Source organism: Chrysemys picta, chromosome 12 (assembly GCF_011386835.1).
Source record: "Chrysemys picta bellii isolate R12L10 chromosome 12, ASM1138683v2, whole genome shotgun sequence".
Taxonomy (NCBI): Eukaryota; Metazoa; Chordata; order Testudines; family Emydidae; genus Chrysemys; species Chrysemys picta.
The window spans coordinates 51,814,039-51,838,523 of record NC_088802.1 but is presented as its reverse complement, the minus strand read 5'-3'; the positions used below and the strand labels follow the sequence as shown (position 1 = coordinate 51,838,523).

Genomic DNA, 24,485 nt, shown 5'->3' with positions numbered 1-24,485 from the left:
TTCTATTGACTCTGTTACAGTCGTTGGCCAGGCACATACAGTCCAAAGATTCAAACTATATTGTTTGGCTTTCAGCAGTAAACAAACAGTAACTGTTTGCGTATTTGGTTTAGCTACAATAGCCAGCAGGAAACTAGTTAGTGAAATCATTGAACATTTTGTTCATGTGTCCATGAACTTTCCACAGCAAATTTAAACCCCAGGATAATTCTACAATGAGTTTCAAAGAGGGTTTTCTGTGTCCTATATAACTGGTTTTGTTTACAAAATAAATCTTTGTTGTTGCTGTGCATCTGTTTGTTAAATAAGACCAAATGAAAAATTGCATTGAGCGTTACATGAACATGTGTCATGTTAGCGAATTGAAACAATCTCAAGCTACAAATTCCTCAATGGTGGTGGAAGTTTCTAATAGCCACACGTGTTCAGTTTTTCATTAATTAGAGTTGTTTCATGGTCGTGACAAAGATCAACAATAATAATGAAGCTGCATTTCTATAGCACTTTCATGTGAGTACTTTACAGAGCTTAGTGAGTATTGCCATACCCAGCAATTTTGCAGTTGAGGAAACTGAGGCAGCGAGCTGTGATTTGCCCTACAATAAAAACCAATAGCAGAACCAGGAATAAAATCCAGGTCTCTGAACTCCCAGCCTTTTACTTTAACTGAGGACCCTGTGTCATTAACGATACCTGACTTGGCACTTTGCAGAGTCCTTCGTGTCCCACCAAACTAGGTCCCTCTTAAAACCTGACCTCCTTTCTCCAGTTCCACTCATCATACTACAGATCCACATGGCCTCTACACTAGAACATGCTGCCCTACAGTTAACATGACTTTAACAGGAAGCACATTCAGGCCAATGAGTAAGGCAAGAATCCATGCATTAGGTGGGGCCGGGGATCGAGCAACTGTGGAGATTGTTCACAAGCAGTCCCTGCTAATCACAGAATCGTAGAAATGTAAAACTGGAATGGACCTGGAAGGCACTGAGCCAGGGCTAAATATTATCTAGACCATGCCAGACAAGTGTTTGCCTAGCCTGTTCTTAAAAAAACTCCAGTGAGGGAGATTCCACAACCATATTTGCAGATTGTCAAGATCATTTGGAAGTCTAATCCCGCTCTTCAAAGCACTTGCAACCCGTACCATCTTGGTATCAGCCGCAAACTTTATACTACTCTCCAGGCCATTCTCCACATCATTTACGAAGATAATGAAAATAAAACTTTTATTCACGAAGTTCTATTTAAACCAAAGTAACACCAGCCAGCAAAGTTCTTGGCCTTGTTCCATTCCTACTGCTCAGCCGTGTGTAAACTTCAAACCAACAATAAAAATCCAAACTAACCTTGTAGACAAGGCCACTTTTGTGTCTCGGAGCTCTCAGCCATGGTCTCTTGTCAGCAGACCCCTCACTCTGCCTCCCATGGGAGTACCCCAGCCCCTTTTAAATGTTAGTTCTGCTGCCCATGGTTGCTTCAGTGCAAGGAGGCATTTCCAGCTGGGACTATGAAACCCCTGCGGGGACTGAACCCTCCCTCCCCCCACACAAAAACCCCACAGCAATGTCAGGCTCAGCAGGCTCCAATGGTGTGGGGCTACCCAGGGGACACAGAATGACTATAGACTGTACCTGTATCTTTTCATATAGGAATGGCTATTTTCTTACAAAGTTCCCTAAGATACCGCTTCTGGATGTGCCATTATTTAGCAATTATACCCAATACTGCCAGCCCCACATGTTCAAAAACATGTCAGAACCCACACACCCCCGAAATGATGGGATTGGCTTAAAAGTCATCAGATTTTTAAAATAATAATAAATATTGGGTTCTTTAATTTTGCTTTACTTTGGGGGGAGGGGGGAAGCTGAGATTCTCGTGAAAAAATTGGATTTCACCAGCTGGGCCTTTAAGACAAAACACCGCATATTGTGAGACCTGCAATACAATCTCAAGAATTGGCCACACTGGAAATTGTATCCCAGAATGACTGCATGGAGCTCAGCAAGCGTTTTGGGGTGTAACGCTGGTTTCATAGTCAATGATTGACACCCAGTCATTTTTTGTAACCCAGTTCCTGTGCTGCTGCTGCGTCCCATGTGCTCTTTGGGATACAACAAATAGCTCTGAGGAAAATCTTAACTGACTAGCTTGAAACCAGGATGTTCTCTGTTCCCTAGGTCCAAAATGTTTTGACTATGTTGAAAATAAAAGACATCCAGGACTGCCAAGCTAGCAACTTAAGCGGTGGACAGAAAAGAAAGCTGACCCTTGGAATTGCCCTTTTAGGAGACCCGCAGGTAAGATTAACATCAACCTGTTGGTAGGACACCCTGCTGAGAAGAAGGCAGACAGGCTGGGGAAAGTAGCCCGAAGCTGCTGACTTACTTTGAAGAGCTGTGCTTTTCATTATGCTATTTATTATCCATTCGTTATGTGTATTGTCTTATGCAAGGCATTGGAACCTGGTCACAGGCCATCTCTGTCTATGTGCCTGTCACAGGTTGCACCACTCACTGCTAATCTGGCGCCATCTCTTGGTCGCTCCGGGGATTCGCTCTTGAGGTCGCCACCCCTTTGCATGCTGTGACACTGTCTCTGCAGCGCCTCTCTCAATCCTAGAATCCTGCAGCACCCTCTTTGTGACTCAGCCCTCCAGCTAGGTTATTCAACGTTTCCCACTCTTGGGGTACAGTCCTTCAATTCTCTGTCACTCCCACAATGACCCAGGCAGTCTTCCCGTTCACTGCACCGCCGGTCTATGCCACGCCCTGCTGGGAGGGGAACCTGGGCCTATCCTTTACTCGGGCTTCCAGTCCAGGGACCTTCAACCCAGCAGTTCTGGGCTTTCTTCTCCCAGTCCTCACTGCTCCTTCAGTGGGCTGCTTCCTACCCCTCCTTGCTCTGGGTACTAGCCCCAAACCCTCCTTCCTCTTCCCAGGGCATGACTGCCCTTTCCCAGCAGCAGCATCTGTCTTTGCCAGCCTCCTGCCTTTATAGGGTCCACCTGTTCCTGCCCAGCCGAACCTGCTTGCGACCAATTCCCTGCTCCCTGACTCTTCCGCCAGGTGCAGCCTGTGGAGTTAATAGGCCTACCTAGCTACCTGAACCCCTTCCAGTCCTGTGTGGTTGGTGGACACCCCATCATGGAAGCAAACACTCATTGTGCCATGCCCTGTACACATTGGTGAGGCTTCTGGTCTCTCCAGAAGGTGCTACGCTATAGGCCACTGAGAGTCATCTTTGCCCTGGCCTAGCCAGTTGTGCTAGCCAAGCCTGTACACACTCAATGTAGGACAGCATTCGGGAACAGGTGCAGGCATGTTAAGCCTTTCTCTGTGACTCTCACTGTAGCCGTGGCTCGGACCTCAAATGCAATTTCAGTTTCAGTGCAGGCAGACTGTGACCAGTGCAAGCTGAACCCCGCACCAGGGCAGTGTTGTGGGGTTCAGAGCCTCAGTCAAATCTAGGGGACCAGTCACGGGTATTAAGGTATGCATGCTGCCTCTTCTGATCCAGAGATACTGGTGGCCATTTCATGCCTAGGCCCTGCAGAGGGAACCATGACTGCATGGGCCAGGATCTCTTGCTTACCCAGGCAAGAATGCACCCAATGGGAGATGAGGGTAGGGTGACCAGATGTGCTAATTGTGTAGGGACAGTCCCGATTTTTGGGTCATTTTCTTATATAGGCTCCTATTTCCCCCCACCCCTGTCCCGATTTTTCACATTTGCTGTCTGGTCACCCTAGATGAGAGCACATAGCATCTGTGTAAATAGAGCTGTATCTATCGATTTAATTCTCTTTCCTTTGAATATAATGTTTTCCGCAGGAAGTGTTGGATTTAGATGCTTCAGTCCCATTAAAATCCTAACCACTCCACTAAATGTGCAATCCTAAACATCAGAATCTGTGTCCCGGTCACAGAGTCTTTCATGTGGCTGGAATGGAATGTTTTATTATTTCCCCCTGGCAGGTTTTGATATTAGATGAGCCAACTGCTGGATTGGATCTCAGTTCCAGATACCATGTATGGAGCCTACTGAAGGAGCATAAAGCTAACAGAGTGACCCTGTTCAGTACCCAGTTAACGGATGAGGCTGATATTATCGCTGGTGAGCACTGGATTTCTTGTTACCCGAGAGATAATGATGATGATAATAGTAACACAGATGTCATTTTCTGGACCAGAAATTTTCCAGTGGAACATTGTTCTGTCAGCAAAGGCCGACTGGTCGAAAGGAAAATGCGTTGCGGAAGTATGTCAGCTTTGACAAAATCTCATTTAGGAAAAAAATATGGAATGGAGCATTCTGATAATGACCTTTTTGGAATGGAACATTTCAATTTCCCAGTTTGAAAGGATTTTTCATTTCAATATTTAAAAATTTTACATTATGTAATATACAATTTAAAAAGTAAATCTTGGAATGAAACATTTTGATTTTATCCAAGTGAAATGTTTCAGTTTACATGATTATTTTTTTTCCAGAATTGCATTTTGGTTTTTCTTTTCATTCCATGTTGGAACAGAAAAAAGTTCAAAATCTAAGAATTTCCCATGAAATGGAAAAGCCAGTTCCTGCCCTGCTCTCAATGTCATAACTTGTTCTGTCCTGACTGTTGAGTAGGTTAGTCCCTGCTGTCATTAGTACATCCATTTATTTATAAGACAGACCAGGTCAGTGAGGTAATATCTTTTACTGGAACAATTTCTGTTGGTGGAAGTAACAAGCTTTCACGCTTCGCAGAGCTCTTCCTCAGGTCTTTCAGGCCTGAAGAAAAGCTCTGTGAGGTTTCAAAATTTGTCCCTTCCACCAACAGAAGTTGGTCCAGTAAAAGATATTACCTGACACACCTTGTCTATCTCATGTCTGGGACCAACACAGCTTTATTTATAGATACTTATGTCTCCCCTCACTCATTTTTTCTCTCTAGTGAGAAACGATCTCCCATTTTAGCTCTATGGTACAAATTATTTTGTTTCTGTTTCTTTAGACCGGAAAGCTTTTATCTCCCATGGGAGGTTAAAGTGTGTTGGCTCGTCTCTCTTTCTGAAGAGAAAATGGGGAATCGGTTATCACTTAAGGTGCAGTATACTGAGCTTGCGTTAAAGGGATCCATTTTGAGTACATTTTGGTTCTATATTTCTTGGGGGGGGACGGACAGTGAAGGGAATAATAATCTCTATATTGTCAAAATTAATGTACACAGTACCGGTGTGTATTAGTTTTGTCATTTGTATATTAAGCATCTTTCTCAGCTGTATATTTTATCTATCTGAGTACTGAACATCTGTTAATTTTAGTCCTCTGACCAATACTAAAAGAAAAAGATCTTTTCACACATGGGTAAAAAAATTTAAAAAATGTGCAAAACAGTTTAATCGTTCATGTCTAAAATTGGCATTGATTAACAATAAAGTATGTAGATAACCAGAGGACATAAGGTTGGTTGGTATTGTCCTTCCCCCAGCTTTTGCTCCATTGTTTATTTGAATTGTTACTAAAGGAAACTCTCAATAACTTGAATGGGAACTTTGCCTGCATAAGAGTTGCATAAAGGCCTCAGAATTTGGAATGGTGGTTCTGCAAACCCTCCCTCGTGTGAAGAAGAAATCAGCACGGGTCACAGAATGAAAGGGGGTTTTGAGACTTCCAAGAAGAAATGTTTTACTATTGATAAATCTCTGTCATTTAGCATTATGGGGCCTGGCAAAAACTTTTTTTTTTTTTACTCATTTTTTTTCTAACATTTGACAAATTGTGCAAAGTTCTTGATGTAACTGATCAGTTCAGTTATGAGAACTCCATTTGGTTTCCTATCCAAATATTTCATCCCTTCATTTAAGAGAATAAAATCCCATGTTGCTGAGGGCTATGTGCCTGATCTCAAGAGGAGTTTTGCTCTCTCAACCCCAACTTAATTCAGCGATTCCTTTCTGGGGCATATAGTGCAAATTTGGAATAACTGTGTTTTATGTGATATCTTCTAATTACACCCAAAGAGAGCCCCTCTACAGCTGTGAACTCTGGCAAGCTATTCTCTGTGATAGACTTTCCATATCTGACGTTCCTGTGCTTTTCATGCAACCTTTTATTTCTCTAAGGAATCAAATCAAATTCTCAACTGCAGGTGGCAGAAAGGCAAACCCTGGAGCTGATTCTGTAATTAGATTCCACTCCTGCTCCCACATCACATCTAGTATGTCAGACTTCTCTGTTTGTTTGAGAGAAACAGAACCCTTGATAGTTTAAACAGCTAACATTCCAAATGCCGAATAGGTGTGTGATTAGAAGTCTTGTTACATATATGCTAGTGGACAATTCATTTCTGAACTTCTTCAAAAGACTTAACTTTTTCCAACAACTTATTAAGTGGCTGGCTGTACATTTCTGGATTTGTTGGATTGTTCCAGGATGAACAGAAGAGGCACAGTTACAAATATTTCCTTTTTCTTTCCTTTCCAGCCTGCATATCAATGACTCTTGTGATTCTGCAAAAATGACATCTCTGGTCCAGCAGCATATTCCCAATGCTAAGTTATCTGGGCAGAGTCATGAAGAACTGATTTACATGCTGCCCTTTGAAAATGTGGATAAGTTCCCTGGTAACTATCACTTTGTAATTTAAGAGTGACTCTTTACGATGTCGTAGCAGAGAAGTTTCAGAACAAGTCTAAAAGACTCCTGGAAGAAAATATCCATAAGTAAAGGTGTCTGAACTTTTTTTTCTGTTAATGTTTTGCCTTCATTATTTTATGTCAATTGTCTCTTTAAGCTGAGCAACCCCATTTTACCATATCTTTTTAAGGAAAAAAATTAATTAACAGAAAGGGCTGGAGGAGACGGGTGGTGGTGTGAATAAAGTACGGAAGATCTGGTTTTCTGCCACCTCTGTTACCTTTGGCAAGTCATAGTTACATGCTATGTTCCTCCATTTCCACATCTGCAGAGTCAAGATATCATAACTCCCTCACAAGGGAGCTGTGAGGCTTAATACACAGATTCATAGATTCTAAGACAATCAGTGATTATCTAGTCTGACTTCCTGTATAACACAGCAGGAAAACTTCCCCGAAATAATCCCTGTCTGGACTAGAGCATGTGTTTGTAAAGGACTTGGGGATTGTACGATGAAAGGTGTTGTGCAAGTTGAAACTATAATTATTGTATTGTATTTTATTTTTTGAGTGCACACCTTCCCAGTGAGCATCTGTATCAGGTTGGTTGGATATCCACTCACCATAAAACAGCCTGGAGAACTGTTTTCTGTCACTTAACTTTTTAAATGCCTAAATCCAGTCATGATGGAGGCCAACGGGAATCCATATTCGGCCCAAAGTATTTTAGTGTACTTAAAGCTTAAAAATATGCAACTATAAGAATGCAACTATTAGATATTTTTGTGTTCTAGAACTGTTCTGTGATCTAGACACTCATGTGTGCCAGGAGATTCTGAGTTATGGCATTTCCATGACAACCCTGGCGGATGTGTTCCTGACACTGGAAGAAGAAGCAGCAATTGATCAAGCAGGTAAAAAAGTCCAATACTGTCCAAAGTGAAAAGGATGACTCAGTCTTTACAAAGGCAAAATTCTCATTGAAGTGAATGGGAGTTTTGCCTAATAAGAGCAGTGGGATTTGTGCCAGTATCACGGATCAGATAAATCCAAATAAGTAACCTTATGGTATTTTCTGTTCCATTGAAAGCATCCCGAAGGCCTCTTCCCTGATTTTTGAAACAGTTCTTTTAGCATCTTTATAATAACTGCCTGGAATCCAGAATCTCATTCTGGTCATCTCCAATCAGATGGCAGATCTCAAGTTAAACAGAACACTCCCAAACCTGCCCCAAAAAATTAAGCTCACTAGTGCCAGACACAAATGCTGATGTGACTAATCAGTGCTACAACTTAGTAATGGTTTGGTATGTCCTGTAAAAGCTTGAAACTTCAGCCTCTGAGTTGAGTAGCCATTTCCAACCCCAGTATCCAAATATCCATTTAGGGTCCTACTCACTGATTTGAGAACTCAGATCAGGAGCATAATTTGCTATAGAGGGAGTAGCACCTCTCCCAAACCTTGGTTTGCCACCACCCCCGCCCTCTGAATTTTCATAGGTTGATATATTCCACCTTTTCCCCCTCCCACAACTTTGCAGGATAGAATATAATCGCATATAATGTTCTACATATGGACACAACTATGCCCCCTTCCCCTTCCCCCCCGCCAAGAGTTTTTCTGTAATTACTCCCTGGACTCAGATCTAGAGTCGGGTGCCTTAACTTGAAAATGGAGCTGTGCACAATGAAGTGCATCCCCTGCACAGGTGCTGTTGCTACCGTAGGGAAGGGGCTTTTGGTTCCAAAGTGACTCTAAGACTTGACTCCAGTTCCCCAAAGTATGTCTACACTGCAATAAAACACCAGCAGCTAGTCTATGCCAGCTGACTCGGGCTTGCAGAGCTTAGGTTGTGGGGCTGTAGAATTGCAGTGGCGCCATTTGGGCTTGGATTGGAACCCAGGCTTTGAGACCAGGCTTCAGTCTGAACCGGGGCTCTCTCACCTGACCCAGTTGAGGTGATTGCAGAGGGGATTGCTGGGTAAGGCGACCCACCCCAGTGTCCCTCAAAATAGGCAGCTGCTCTCTGTGTGGCTTCAGCCAAAGCTGCCTCAGCCCTGTCACCCATTATCTCAAAGGCTGCCCCTGCTGTCTGCTTTTTTCGGTTTTGTTGCTGCCTCATCTTAGCTCTTTAGAGAGGGATCAGTGGTATGTAGGTCCCTTAGTAGAGTCCTCACAAACAGAGAGATTTTCCATCTTTTTAGTGCTCCCTTGCCCGATTTGCTTGACTGCAGTCTCCATCAGGGTGACCCCGGCATGTTTGGCGTCAGTCGCTTTTGCCTTCAGTTCCCAACAGGGTCAATAGCACTTTATTGTCCTCCGACTCAAAACTGAGCCGTAATTTAACCAAAATGTCTGCCGATGTCACATAACCAAAATGCAAATGAGGCCTGGCCCACTCTGTCATTTCCCCTTGCTGGCTAGCAGTTACTCTCTCCCCTGCGGAGCCTCTGTTCATCTGGAGTTCTCAAGCAGCTCTGGGTCACGCATCTCCCATTGCATCAACAGGTGTCAGTAATGAGCTTTTTAGGTCTTCCAGCCACTGGACTTACACATATATTGTTCCACGGTTAATCAATGGTAACTGAATTTGTAATATGTGGCAATGAGATGCAGATTAAGTCAATTTGTTTGGTAAATCATTCCCCTCCTACCCCGCTTATTTGTAATCTGGGATTGAGTCCATATTGCTCTTCAGTGAAGCGAAAAGGAAAGAACTTCTGTGTTCCAAACACCCCATGGTAAGGGGTAGGCTTTCACTGGCCGATTTCTTTGCTCCTAGATTATAAGGAGTAGGCTTTAACTGGCCGATTTCTTTGCTCCTAGATTATGGTGTTTTCAGCGAGGAGCAGGCAGAAGAGGAAAGAGACGCCTTCTCTCCGGACGAATTGGAGCAAAGTCTCCTGTCACTCTCAGACACTGGAAAGGCGACTGTAAGAGGCACAGCCCTCTGGAGACAGCAAGTCTGTGCCCTGGCAAGAATTCGCTTCTTAAAGCTAAAGCATGAGAATCAAACTCTTAGGTCCATGTAAGTGCCAGAGTGTACCTGATCCTATATATGAAAAGCAAAAGCAAACTCAGACTGAATATGTCCCCCAAAAAACTGAAAAAATTTCTCCCTGGTATTTATTTTGTCTGTCAGCACTCAAAACAACTTGCAGATTAAACCGTGAATTCACCGTAAATAACAAGCAGCCGAGAACAACTTTTCAGCTCCTGGCACCTTCACGAAGTGACCTCCCTGGCTGTAATATTGTTTCTATCTGCCTGTTATTTTCTGTGGCTTTGCTATTCCACAGGAGACTTTCTTAGAGCTTTGCAAATGAAATGTAATTTGGGGACTTGTTTCTTGTATTCACTTGTGCTCAGGTATTGTGGTAAGGTCACTGTATCAAAATGTGGTTACTTACTGAGTGAGAAAGTTCTGGCTCTCCATATCAGGAATGTGAGAGTTAATCAGCACGGTCAGGAAACAGCTTGGGCCGGTACTTTGAATATGTGAGAGAAGCAGAATCATGTAAACCCTGCAAACTTCACTGTAATCTCACTTTGCCTTGAGACGCTTTGCTTAATGGTTTGTGTTTAGGGGTGTGTGTTTTTTTCATACCACCCTCCAGGAAGAAGAGTTTAGAAACTATTTTCAACCTATTAAAAAGTTTTTCAGTTTCCCCTGAAGGGAGAGAGGGTTCAAAACAAAGACTTTCTTGTTGTTTTGGTAGGGCAGCTAAACCAGTCTTCCAAGGAGTTTCAGAGACCATGTGTATCTCACCTGGAGAAGGAAGTTACCCCAGATCCTGTACTCTTCTTGCTTTACTTTACTGAGGGACCATGCCTAAGAGATAGGGACCTCAGGTGCAGGAAGGGAAGTGGTCTTCAGGAAGGTAATAAAGGGAAGTGAAAGTTCTTCCTGACCCTTTGCCCTGGGTCCCAAGACTATGTCTCCCTGATGCTTGGCAGATGGGAGCTCTGCTTCCCTCCCAGACACCAACTGACCAAATATAGAGTAGCCCTATTGGACTCACACATGTTTTAAAATTGCTACAGTAGATTCACCAGTCTAGGCAGAGGAGAGACTGTGCATGTGGTTTGGCCCATTGGACTTAGACATCATTTTAATTAGAAATGGGCCAAACCAAAATCATAAATCACCAAACCCCAGATATGTGTCTGGATCGGAACTTTGAGGCCTGAGCACATTTTTGATAATATAATTCTTTATTAAGGCTGAAGCTGGTTTGTCCTTTAAAAGGACAATCGCAGTTCTTGAGACTGTATTGTTAGAGCTGGTTGAAAAATTTCCTGCTGACCATTTTTCCATCTGAAAATGCCATTTCATCAGAATCAAAACTTTCCATGGGCACGTGTCAAATTGGATGAAATTTTGTTTTGCGGGGCCAAAAAACCCCCAAAATAAAGCATTTCAAAATGGTCCGCTTTGACATTTTTGGAATGGAACATTTTACTTTTCTCTTTCAGAATGCCCTTTTGTTTTGAAAGTTGATTTTATATTATACTATGATTAATAAGGAAATCAAAAGGAAACATTTACTCCAAAACAACTTTTTGAAAATGTTTTGTGGGAAATTTCAAAATTGAACATTTTGTTCCCATTTGGAATGAAAACAAAATTTGAAATGACTGAATTTCCTGTGAAACAGACATTCTGGTTTACCCCACAGCTCCGCTTATTCTTCTTATTGTTTGAGGGAAAGAAGCAACACCAATGGGATAACATAAGTAGATACCAGGTTCTTAAACGACAGAGCGAATATAGGGAGAAATGAGTCTGATACCAGGTCTGTGAAGGATGGTGGCCCCAGCAGGGTGAAGGGCAACAGCTTCTGGGGTCCTGGCTGCCGGGCGCTGAAGTGGCAGCTAGAAGTCGCTCTACCTGGCTCTGTATTTTTCTATAATCTGCCAGGCAGCCACATGGTCCAGTAGGAATAGGGGGTAGCCATATCAGAAGAATCTCTTGTCACCCACCATAGAAATTTTCAAAGCCCCGCTCTTTCCCCAGGGCTTTGTCGCTTGCCTCTGGACACAGTCCCAAATTCTTACCTGTATGCCATCCTCAGCCTCTTCCCCCCCCCCCCACCTCCTACCATCCTTGCCCATGGCACTTCTCCCCATCTTCTGCTCTGGTTTTGCTCGCTGTCCCTGCAAGCATGGTTTATGCATGGTATGCTCATCAGAGCACTCAGTTGCCTGAAGCTTCTCTCTGCCAGGCACACCTCTGGGTTGAAGAAATGATAGGCAGAGACCAGGTGCTGTCTTAAAGGTTTGTGATCCTTCCACATCCCTGAGTTGCATGGCTAGACTTTTAGCTCTAAGAAGCCTGCAGGTTTGTCAAAATCAATTGGTATGATGCCAAAAACATGGTGATAAGAGAGTATAAGCATCTTATTTTGATTTTCTAGCCAACTTGGCACCATGGATTAATAAATGGATGTATATTGTAACTCATCAGCTACTCTTCCATTTTAGATTACTGGTGTGTAGTCTTCTTATACTGCCTTGCCTGATCTCCAAGATACTAATTGGTGGAGAAACTGTTGCCGTTACGAGGAAGGTTTCACCTCAGATGTATTTTCTGCAACCTGGACAGCAGCACTACCGAACACGTCACACCAGCTTATTGGTTCTTAACGATACAGGTGAGAAAAATGGAATTAAGAATGTCAATGTTGGAATCTACAACACAGTACATTGTAAGTGTCCTGCTGATTTTTTTTCTTTTGAAGAAACAAATTCATAGATTCATAGATTCTAGGACTGGAAGGGACCTCGAGAGGTCATCGAGTCCAGTCCCCTGCCCGCATGGCAGGACCAAATACTGTCTAGACCATCCCTGTTAGACATTTATCTAACCTACTCTTAAATATCTCCAGAGATGGAGATTCCACAACCTCCCTAGGCAATTTATTCCAGTGTTTAACCACCCTGACAGTTAGGAACTTTTTCCTAATGTCCAACCTAGACCTCCCTTGCTGCAGTTTAAACCCATTGCTTCTTGTTCTATCCTTAGCGGCTAAGGTGAACAAGTTTTCTCCCTCCTCCTTATGACACCCTTTTAAATACCTGAAAACTGCTATCATGTCCCCTCTCAGTCTTCTCTTTTCCAAACTAAACAAACCCAATTCTTTCAGCCTTCCTTCATAGGTCATGTTCTCAAGACCTTTAATCATTCTTGTTGCTCTTCTCTGGACCCTTTCCAATTTCTCCACATCTTTTTTGAAATGCGGTGCCCAGAACTGGACACAATACTCCAGCTGAGGCCTAACCAGAGCAGAGTAGAGTGGAAGAATGACTTCTCGCGTCTTGCTCACAACACACCTGTTAATACATCCCAGAATCATGTTTGCTTTTTTTGCAACAGCATCACACTGTTGACTCATATTTAGCTTGTGGTCCACTATAACCCCTAGATCCCTTTCTGCCGTACTCCTTCCTAGACAGTCTCTTCCCATTCTGTATGTGTGAAACTGATTTTTTCTTCCTAAGTGGAGCACTTTGCATTTGTCTTTGTTAAACTTCATCCTGTTTAACTCAGACCATTTCTCCAATTTGTCCAGATCATTTTGAATTATGACCCTGTCCTCCAAAGCAGTTGCAATCCCTCCCAGTTTGGTATCATCCGCAAACTTAATAAGCGTACTTTCTATGCCAATATCTAAGTCGTTGATGAAGATATTGAACAGAGCCAGTCCCAAAACAGACCCCTGCAGAACCCCACTCGTTATGCCTTTCCAGCAGGATTGGGAACCATTAATAACAACTCTCTGAGTACGGTTATCCAGCCAGTTATGCACCCACCTTATAGTAGCCCCATCTAAATTGTATTTGCCTAGTTTATTGATAAGAATATCATGCGAGACCGTATCAAATGCCTTACTAAAGTCTAGGTATACCACATCCACAGCTTCACCCTTATCCACAAGGCTCGTTATCCTATCAAAGAAAGCTATCAGATTGGTTTGACATGATTTGTTCTTTACAAATCCATGCTGGCTATTCCCTATCACCTTACCACCTTCCAAGTGTTTGCAGATGATTTCCTTAATTACTTGCTCCATTAGCTTCCCTGGCACAGAAGTTAAACTAACTGGTCTGTAGTTTCCTGGGTTGTTTTTATTTCCCTTTTTATAGATGGGCACTATATTTGCCCTTTTCCAGTCTTCTGGAATCTCTCCCGTCTCCCATGATTTTCCACAGATAATAGCTTTGTTTTCTACAAAGTTGCAAAGTATATTCCAGCACTAAATCCTAGAGTATCTTAATAGTGATTCCCTGAATAATTCATACAAGATCATTTTATTTATTAGTTTAGACCAGAACAACATTTATTGTTTGCACAGCGCTTTGAAAATGTCAGGTGTTATAATCAGAGTCACTTGTAATCCACTAGTAAATGGCTGTTGCATTTGCCATGATATCCATACCTTGCTGCATGAATCATCTACAGATTTTTTTTTTAATTATGTTTCTAACCCTCATGGTTCTAAAATAAACCTTGGAAAACTGAATCAAGTGTAAGCTGATTCTGGATTGGTTTCCTGCGTCTGCAGAAAGCCTGCACTAATAACTTTGAAAGGTTTGACCGGCCCCATTCATCTCAATGGAATGTCTAGTTGAAAACGGAAATTATGGGGAACTGTGGAGAGCTGACTGAAAGAAAAAAGATGGGCAACAACTCTGCTGATTAATGATTTAATGAATGTTTCAGAATATTTCATTTAATAAAATATTCTGAGATTTCAACTTTTCATTGTGATTTGAGACAAAAAGCAAATTTCAAAATCTCTGAATTTCCATCCTGTAGGAAATGATATTTTTTTACCCTCTTTATTTCTCACCATGCAAACTTCCTGATTACTGTGTGCAGCAAAGTAGTTTTTGCTAAGAAATGCCTTCCTATTAAAAGGTCAGACCAGACCCCTTTCAGAAATCCATCACTTGAAACATGTTAGACATGTAAGCCAAGTGAAATGGAAGAATTTCAAAGAGCTTCTCTCCAGACTTTTAGCTTCCAATAGACCTTATTAAAGTGACATTAGAATTTTACTAGGAATGATCCTAAACCACATAATTCAGATCTGGACACAGGATTTCTCACAGACTAGGGTGTTTGGATGGGATCTTCATTTTGATTTTATCATTCTTGTGCTTTTACTATAAAAGAACTGTCTAAGTTCTGCTTTCTCTAATTTGTTAGGTTCCGACATTGAGGACTTCATCCACGCTGTGAAAAGTCAGAATATAATGTTGGAAGTAGCTAATGGGAAAAACATCTCAGATGATCAAGAATACAATGGGGCTATTAAAGTATCACTTGTAGACAAGGTAACTGAAACTAAGTATATATACCATTCTGTAAAACTTTACAACTCAAAAACCACTGATGGAAAATGTTATGGTTATTTATTATTATTAGAGGTGGATTCAAGCAGCAAACTTTGGTTCTAGCCTTTCCTTTAGCGGGGAGACTTGTTTTTACTTTGGCTCATTATACAGAAATGTTTTCTACAGTGAAATCCAGATCTAGAGCTTACATCCAAACTTTGGCAACATCCAGGTCAAGGGGTTGGTTTATGCTCATCTCTAATTTATATGGTACTATGAATGCACATGATATTTTCTATAATAGTACAAAGAAAAAGGTCTCTGCCTCAAAAAATAGATTAAAGAGGGTTTTGTTAGAAGAGCAATTTGAAGAATAATAAATTTAAAAAAAAATCTTTGGGTTTTAAGCTAGCAAATGTAACAGGTATCATAAAAGTTTCATGGAGCAAGGTCAGCATACAACAATACTAGAGATATGGGGGTTTGAACTGTAAAATCTGGGCCAAATTCTATGCTCGCTTACACTGTTGGAATAAACTGAGGGCAAAATTTAACCCTCTGCTTTTTTCAATCCAATTTCCTCAGCTAGCTAAAGTCTAGTTTTAAGCGTGAAGACTGACTAATCTTTTATTTCTTCAGCATTTCAGATTTTCAATGATGTGCCATGCCAAAAGAATCAATTGCTTTCCAGTGCTTATGAACATCATTAGCAATGCATTACTAAGAACCTTAAATTCCACGAGACATATTCAAGTCTCGACTCGGATACACTCTCTGGTATGTATTTGACATTCTGCCCAAGATTTTCAAAAGTGATTTGTTATTTTGGAAACCTCAATTTTTGGATGCCCAACTTGAGAACCCTTAAAGAATCATAGAATCATAGACTTTAAGGTCAGAAGGGACCATTATGATCATCTAGTCTGACCTCCTGCACAATGCAGGGCACAGAATCTCACCCACCCACTCCTGTATCAAACCTGTGTGTGAGCCATTGAAGTCCTCAAATCATGGTTTAATTCCTCAAATCATGTTGAGCACTCACCCTCTGAAAATTAGGTCTCTTTAAAGGGTCTCAAGGTGAGCACCCAAAAATGGAGGCACCCAGAGCCACCAGTCACTTCTGAAAATCTTGCCACTACATGTCCCTGTGTTCTCTATTTTATATAATTTGAGGTCCCTTTCACCTGTTCTGTTTTCCACGCTAAATGACTCTAGCTCTTTCATTCTCTAGTTCATGCGTACAATAAGTCCCTTCCAGACATTCTTGTCATCATCTTGCCTTTTTGCTGAATTTTCAGTCCGAGCTATTATACATTCCTTGAGATGAGGAGACCCAAACTGTACACATCATTCATTACAAATGCAAACCTGTGTTTTACAGGTGGTAATACCGTTATGTTTTCATAGAAATTAGAGCTAGAAAAGAACTGCTAGGTTATGTTATCCAGACAGTGTGGGACAAGTCTTTAAGTCAAGCCATTCCTATCTCTGCCACAGCCAGTGCCAAATTGTTTCCACCCATACATTTTCTAATGATTTGTCACATCCAGAGAGATGAATGGCCATTCCATCTCTATGTACGTTAGCCTCTCTGCGTGGGAAATTTCTGCTGGAGTGTGTGTGGATTCTAGGGAGCGGGGGAAGGTAATTATTTCTCAAGAGATGAGTTCTTCCAGTCCCCTAATCATTTTTATTCTTCTCTGCATTTGTTTCAATTTGTCTCCATCCCCCTATATTGTGGCTTCCAGAACTGAATGCAATATTGCAGGGTCAGTCTGTAGAGAAGTGGCATTGGCTGTCACCTCTCTGGGTGCCTTACAAAAAGGGGTGCTTTGAGGTTGCATAGACATGATGTCTCTGCAGATGCAATTTCAAGCCAGACGTTTGTAAAGCAACTAGGATGCTCTTGTTTCTTCTGCTGTATGTTGACATTATTTAAAATCTGTTCTATTATTATTATTTATAGGCATTACATAAGCACCCACGGCCATTATATGAAAGCATATTGCCATTTTTTCTTACTGTCTTTTAGATGCTAACTGAGCACGAATTGAGATTACTTTGGCATTCCATTATTTTCATGTCTGTTTTAGCTTCTGGTTTTGCACCTCACTTTGCAATGAGCAGCATAGGTGATTACAAGGTAAGAATGGATACTTGGGGTCGGTAAAAGCAAATGTCATATCTGCTGTGTTTCTTGTCTTTAACAATAGATCGTTGCTTTTTCACATCTTGTAAAGATCGGGTGAGAAATCCAGCCATGTCAGTGTTGGTTCCCAATTGGGAAAACGTGTGTGTGTGTGTGTGTGTATTTTTATTTTTTAATATCTGTTTTTCCGAAATGTATTTCCCATTCCATCTCATTTAGTGTAACTGTTTGACAATTGAGTGAATGCCTTCTCTTTCCTTTCCTAGATAAAAGCTCACTCCCAGCTGTGGACTTCAGGCATGCTCCCTTCAGCATATTGGTGTGGCCAGGCTCTGGTAGACATTCCTCTCTGCTGTGTTCTTCTCTTCACAATGACTGGGATTATGTTTTTAATTAGTTATCAAGCTAGTCTGACTCCTGGATTATTAGCCTTACCTTTGGTAAATTTCCTTTTAATAAACTATGTGGAAAATTCATCTTCAACAATAAAATAACGGGGGGAAATTGAGGTCTGACTTTTAAAAAATGTTCTCCAAATACTCTAGGCTCTTACATATCCTTCACCATCCTGGTATTGAAGCACCTGTTTTCTATTCTGAATTTTGAGGGGCTTGAAAGATCTGTGTTGAAATCTTCATTAATGGACATAGCAAGTGCTGACCTTTAGAGAGAGGTTTAACACCCTAAGAAATCCGTGCCACCTCATTTTGTCAGTTGTCAAATTGACTGTCTTTTTCTGGAGAATCTCAATACTAGAATTACAGCAAGGCTGTTGTACAAGAGCACTGTGCTGTGTCAGGATAGCTGGAGGGAGAAATGTGCCCATCACCTGGCTATCTATGCCTGATTTTTCACTGCACATTACCATAAGTTTGTCACTTTTTTCAGGACAAAATTCAACATACATGTTCAGAAGGGAGAAATAGCTGTCCAGTCTTAGCATGTTATTGGGTTTTCAGTTTGCAAGGAAGCTGTGTTCACTACAGCAGCATCCTTTCTCAGCTCCAATTCCACTTTGGTTAGGGTTAGGTAGCACCAATGTTCCATCAAAAATGTCTGTGATACCATTTTTATCCTCTAAATGTGTGTTACTTATTGTGTGTGTTGGCATGATGCTCATTCTGATTCTCTCCATTCAGGTTGTGTCTATATTTGGCTACGCAGCATCCATTGTCGTCCTCACTTACGTGATCTCTTTTGCTTTTCGCAAAAGGAAAAGCTACAGTGACCTTTGGGCTTTTATCTTTATATTTGTAAGTATATATGGTTCGGGGGGGGGGGGGATCATAGTGTCGTTGAAGATTGGATTTTATCATCGTGACAATTACAGATGGATCAAGCAGAAAAAATTCAGAGGACATAAGTGGGGTTTTCATCCTGGAGTTTTGTTCAGCTTGTCATAAGGATAGGTGCCAATTTCAAAATTTGGACCTGGATCTCACTTTGGATTTCAGATTCAGAGGTTCAGAGGAGCTCCTGCTTCCCACTTGTCTAGCATCTGAGCAGGACATTCCATAACTGCTAAGACACCTGCAGTTGTAGCATGCTCAATGGGGCAATGCTCTCGAGCTGATATCTTCAGAGAAGCAAAATGACATGAATATAATTTTCTCTTAAAGTGGACTAATGGGTGTGTTGCTTTTTTTATTGTGGCTTTCTAGGTTACGTTTGTGCTTAATGGGATTGATTATATAGTCCGTGTGGACTTCGTCACGACCATCCTCACTGCCTTGATTCCTATCTATACGTTAGCTGGCTGTATAAGAATCATTGTGCAGGTGCGTGCGGAACATAACAAACTCCAGCCATACTAAACTTTTTTCTAGTTTTAATTTGAAAAAGTTGAAACCAAACCTAAAAAAACCCCAAGGAGGTCGGACGAGTTGTTTGTAGCACACTGCCAGGTGCAGTCTTGCTAGATATGTACCATGACCTGACACCTTGGGTTAAAATTTCACACCAGTGCCGTGATTCCTACCAATAATAGTTACCAGAATTCCCAACTGTACTGCATGATGAAATGCCACTTTGCATCTACAGAAAACTACCTGCATGACGAAATATTGATCCAAACAGCATATGATAGATTCAGCACTGCAGCTATTCACTGGGAAGATGGAACTAAATATGCAGGCCAAATTCTAAGCAGTGCTGAGCATCTTTAATTCCCCTTGACTGCAGTGGGACTATTCCTCTCTTTGGAATTGGCTCTGTGGTTGTATTTTGTATCTCTGAGCACTCTCCCCAAATGTAAGCCCTATGCCAGTGACTGTAGTGGACTGGTGAAGGTCTGGTGCAGAGGAAACAAGAAGATGAAGGCAAGGAGGCAGCTGGCTAAGGAGCTGCACAGGTTGTTTTCCAAGGGGTCAATATGGAAGTGGAGTACGTGAGGGACTGTAATGAGAGGAAGGGAGAGAGCCAGAAATCAATGTGGAAGAGGAAGGTGGATGGGGAGGAGTCAGGGAGGCAGTAAGTCACATCTACCTGGAGAAGAATGAGGCAGGAGGAGAAGTGAGATTGGAAAAGGGTTGAAAATAGCAGGAGAGGAGAAATCTAGTGGCTCTATGATGGTCCTTTGGAGATGACGCTGGGCAAGGGCTGTGGGAAGAGTGCCACCATCAGAGAGGGCAGCTGCAGACAGAGATGGAGGGAGGTAAAGGACCTGTGGATGGTGGACATTCCAGAGAGATCAGGGGAGAGAGGGTAAACTGGGGATGGGGGGAAGTTAGAGGTGAAGAGACTGGCAGAGCGGATGGAGGTGATGGCAGCAAATGGTGGGATGAAGGGAAAAGCAAGACTTGGGGAAAGGTTGCCGGATGCAAGAAAAAGAATTCAAAGGAGCAGTGGAAAGTAGGATGAGGGTCTACAGGGGGTAAGAAAAGGTAGGAGATGGATGTGGGAGGGAGAAGGGAGAACATAGCGGTGGTGAGAGGAAAACAGGAAGCAAGGGGGTTAAGATGGAAGAGCAGATGGAGGATGTGGTGGAAGCGGGAGGTTCAGGGATGCATCACCTCAATCTCTCATTGAGTTATAGGAGTGAGTCCAATCATGCCAAACCAATGAAGTGCCAAGTAATTGTGCAGCCAAATGATAAACTGTAAAGTCCCTTTGAAACAGAGGTCTAGGAAGGTCCCATACACTCTCTAACAATTCCATAAGCATTGCGGTGAGCTTATATGTGTTTAAACACAGAGAGAGATACATTCAATCTTACATTCAAAGGATGTAGGTTTTCACTTTTACTCTACACTGGAAAATGTTGCTGTTTCTAATCTATAAATTGTTTTATCCTTATGCAGGTGTCGTCAGACTATGAATTTTCCTACTGGGTAGAAGATGAAGAAATGATGCTGAGCAAAGTACACTTGCTAGCTAGCCTGGCAGTAAGAACCAATTTCCATTTCTAAGATGATGTGAAGTTTTCCTGTTTTCAACGCCCGCCTCTTGCTTAATGGAGTTTCGTTGCAGAAAATTTCTCACACTGCTGCTCTGAGATTTAAAAAAAGAAAAGAAAAGAGATTCTGCCCAGTCCTGTGATGTGCTGAGCCCTTTCAACCCCCCATTGACTTCAGGGGGAATTGAGAGGGCTCAACATCTCACTGGTAAGGAGGGGCCCATCCATTCCAGCTACCTGAGGGGGGACAGTACAAGTGTTACCTTCACAGCATGTTTTGTGTGGGCGTGTGAGGACCCTTGTGCATCTGCCACTCCCTGAAGGCTCTCCCCACACTCCTGCATCATAGAATCATAGAAGATTAGGGTTGGAAGAGACCTCAGGAGATCATCTAATCCAACCCCCTGCTCAAAACAGGACCAATCCTCAACTAAATCATCCCAGCCAGGGCTTTGTCAAGCCAGGCCTTAAAAACCTCCAAGGCTGGAGAGTCCACCACTTCCCTAGGGAACTCATTCCAGTGCTTCGCCACCCTCCTAGTGAAATAGTGTTTCCTAATATCCAACCTAGACCTCCCCCCTACCCCCCGCAACTTAGGGACATTGCTCCTTGTTCTATCATCTGCCACCACTAAGAACAGCTGTGCTCCATCCTCTTTGGAACCCCCCTTCAGGTAGTTGAAGGCTGCTATCAAATCCCCCCTCACTCTTCTCTTCTGCAGACTAAACAAGCCCAGTTCCCTCAGCCTCTCCTCATATGTCATGTACCCCAGCCCCCTGATCATTTTCGTTGTCTCCAATTTGTCCACATCCTTTCTGTAGTGGGGAGCCCAAAACTGGATGCAACACTCCAGGTGTGGCCTCACCAGTGCCGAATAGAGGGGAATAATCACTTCCCACGATGCAGCCCAATATGCCATTAGCCTTCTTGGCAACAAGGGCACACTGCTGACTCATATCCAGCTTCTCATCTACTGTAATCCCCAGGTCCTTTTCTGCAGAACTGCTGCTTAGCCAGTCAGTCCCCAGCCTGTAGCAGTGCATGGGATTCTTCCATCCTAAGTGCAGGACTCTGCACTTCTCCTTGTTGAACCTCATCAGATTTCTTTTGGCCCAATCCTCCAATTTGTTTAGGTCACTCTGGACTCTATCCCTACCCTCCAGCATATCTACCTCTCCCCTCAGCTTAGTGTCATCTGCAAACTTGCTGAGGGTGCAATCCATCCCATCATCCAGATCATTAATAAAGATGTCGAACAAAAATACATAGCATCCTTCTCCTCCCTTCTTCCCACCACTATCTCCATTTCCCTATCCTTGCTATCTTGGTAGAACTGATTTCACCTCCCAAGTGAGTGCCTTAACCACTGAGCTATAATCCATCCTCGCTCTCTCTGGCAAGACAACAGAGTCAACATCAGAGCCAGTATTAGATCTGGGTTGTTCCTGCTCTGTCCTGTGTGCCGATCGCTAGGCCATGCCTCTGGTTTTTTTTGCACTCTGTTTATCTTCACAGGGGATGCTAAAATCTGAAAAGAAGTATTTGGGTGAAATCCCTGGCTCCACTGAAGTAAATCGGAGTTTCGCCGTTGACGTCAATGGATTCAGGCATTTCACCCGTTGTCTTTTGCTTGTTTTCCAGCCGTACCTGCACTGTATTATTTTTATTTTCATTCTGCGATGTCTGGAGTGGAAATACGGAAGAAAAACTACAAGAGAGGATCCAATCTTCAGGTCTGTGCAAAACAGAATTTATACAAATTGAATTGAACCTCAGGCTGAATAGATCCTGTGTTCATGACACAGGAGCTACATGTGGAAATCTGCCTCTGTACCATATGCTTCAAGGACGCTGAGTTTGGTTTCTTTTCTCTGTAGAATTTCTCCAAGGAAAGAGATCTTCCACCAAAACCCTGAAGAGTCTGAAGGGGAAGATGAAGATGTTCAAGCTGAAAGAATGAAAGCCAGGAGCCTGATGACCTGTCAGAACCAGGAAGAGGTAAAAATGAATAAGGAGAATGTGCATCCAACATGAAATCATAGAATCATCGAAATGTAGGACTGGTAGGGACCTCAATAGGTCATCTAGTCCAGTCCCCTGTGCTTAAGGCAGGACTGTGTAATAACTAGACCATTCCTGACAGGTGTTTGTCTAACCTGTTCTTTAAAACCTCCAATGACAGAGATTTCACGGCCTCCCTAGGCAATTTGTTCCAGTGCTTAACTACCCTGACACGTAGGAAGTTTTTCCTAATGTCCAACCTAAATAATGACAATTCATTAGTTGGGTAGAGGCATACTGCACATCTCCCCACATTAGCCTGCCGATTTCTATCAAACCTGACCTATGGAATGAGATGGGTGTTTAATCTCTGGCGCTCCTCCATCTCTCTATTCAGATTGCCAATATTAAAGCAAATAGTAATGATTGGCTTTGTGATAGAGACACCTGAATACTGGGGGCCACATTCTGATTTCATTTATGCTGGTGGCTCTTTTAAATTTTGCAGACTTCTGTAATAAAACATTTGCTGATGTCGCTGTAAACTACAGCGTACTGCATAGACTTTAAATCTGATTTATCTTCACCAGGCCTTCATTCTGATCCACCAAAGGCAGTTCAATGATATCTTTTTATATATTTCATTTTGCAGTAGAATCATCCATTTCTGCTTTGTGCTTATGCTATGTGAGTCTTCCTTGTCTTCACCCTAGAGCCAGAGCACAAGGGAGCTGCTTAAGCTTACTCAAGACTTTTTATGCAAAGATACCTCCTGGTCATGGGGAAAACACAAGCTAAAGGGAGCTTCTCACGTATTAGCTATTTTCCTCTGGCTGATGTCACTGGCAGGGAGAAGAGATGGTGGCTCCATCCTACTGCCAGATAGGAAGAGCAGGTCAGCCTGTGAATTGGCAGAGTCTGGGCAGCACCTCAAGCTGCTTTGTGCTTAAAGCTGGCCCTGGACACTGGAAAACACTTAACAGGCTCTTGGTGTCACAAGCAGAGCTAGTCAGGAAATGGGATTTTTTGCAGAAAACAACAGTTTTCATCCAAAAACCAAAAATTATTTGGTTTCCAGTTTTCCGATGAAAAATTGAAAATATTCAAGGAAATCAGACCCTTTCTATGAACGTTTTAATTAATTGGAAAGCCCAACTTGCCATCAAAAAGAAGTTTCGATGGAAAATTTTCAACCAGCCATAGTCACAAGCAGCACTGGCTGGAAAAGGGGATCCCTTCCCAAGAAAAAATGTGCATTTCTGCCAGAATGTCATTCCAGCAGAAAATTCCCAAATGGTTCTAGTCACAAGTGATGTCCATAAGTGATTTTTCAGCAACAAGGCCACCAACCACAGAAACCTCAGAAACCCCCAACTTTTTCTTACCATGGGCATTTTCAGAGCTGGGTGTGGAGCAATAGATAGCTGCTTCTCAAATTGTGCTTAATAAATCCACAAGTCCACATAGATAACAATAGTCAACTGTCAATTTTAAAATGTCAGCAGAGGAAGGAAATGAGGAAGGTTTGTGATACCAAATGAGTTCTAAGGAACAGTTTTCTCAATCATCTTTCAGTCAGTTCTCAGATTCGGCCATATCTGCTACATCGATATTTTTGATCAAAGTGATGGTGGTTTGCTTTTGTTCCACAGAGACCGATCCTTAGCGTCAACAGTCTACGCAAGGAATACAAAGACAAGAAAGCCAGCTCCATTTTTAAGAAAAGGAAGAAAGTCGCCACAAAAAATGTCTCCTTTTGCGTTAAAAAAGGTCAGAACAAACAGGTGTATCACTACAGGTTTTACAAACAATGTTATGCATTTTGTTTAATAGAATATTTAGATCTTGGGAAAGTTACTGGATTAACGTCACTGGTGACTGGAGTCTTCTATTTATCAGCGGCACCAAGCATGACAAATCAAGAAATTTTGGGTAGAGGCTTGTTGCAAGTGTCCTCACGTTACCTGG

The 24,485-nt window shown here is 42.4% G+C and overlaps 1 protein-coding gene across 5 annotated transcripts in view; it reads left to right on the top strand.

The window, feature by feature from the left end:
- Positions 1-24,485, top strand: part of LOC135974807 (ATP-binding cassette sub-family A member 10-like) — a 56,821-nt gene that overhangs the window by 19,932 nt on the left and 12,404 nt on the right. For all 5 annotated transcript variants that reach the window (XM_065563681.1, XM_065563683.1, XM_065563685.1 and 2 more), the window contains 17 exons: positions 2,187-2,306; positions 3,984-4,122; positions 5,006-5,096; positions 6,478-6,617; positions 7,424-7,543; positions 9,457-9,658; positions 12,115-12,284; positions 14,843-14,970; positions 15,610-15,747; positions 17,006-17,116; positions 17,389-17,562; positions 18,262-18,375; positions 18,784-18,900; positions 20,422-20,505; positions 22,158-22,249; positions 22,394-22,514; positions 24,170-24,287. In XM_065563681.1, coding sequence (XP_065419753.1) covers positions 2,187-2,306; positions 3,984-4,122; positions 5,006-5,096; positions 6,478-6,617; positions 7,424-7,543; positions 9,457-9,658; positions 12,115-12,284; positions 14,843-14,970; positions 15,610-15,747; positions 17,006-17,116; positions 17,389-17,562; positions 18,262-18,375; positions 18,784-18,900; positions 20,422-20,505; positions 22,158-22,249; positions 22,394-22,514; positions 24,170-24,287 — 2,179 coding nt within the window. The remainder of the gene's footprint in view (positions 1-2,186; positions 2,307-3,983; positions 4,123-5,005; positions 5,097-6,477; positions 6,618-7,423; positions 7,544-9,456; positions 9,659-12,114; positions 12,285-14,842; positions 14,971-15,609; positions 15,748-17,005; positions 17,117-17,388; positions 17,563-18,261; positions 18,376-18,783; positions 18,901-20,421; positions 20,506-22,157; positions 22,250-22,393; positions 22,515-24,169; positions 24,288-24,485) is intronic.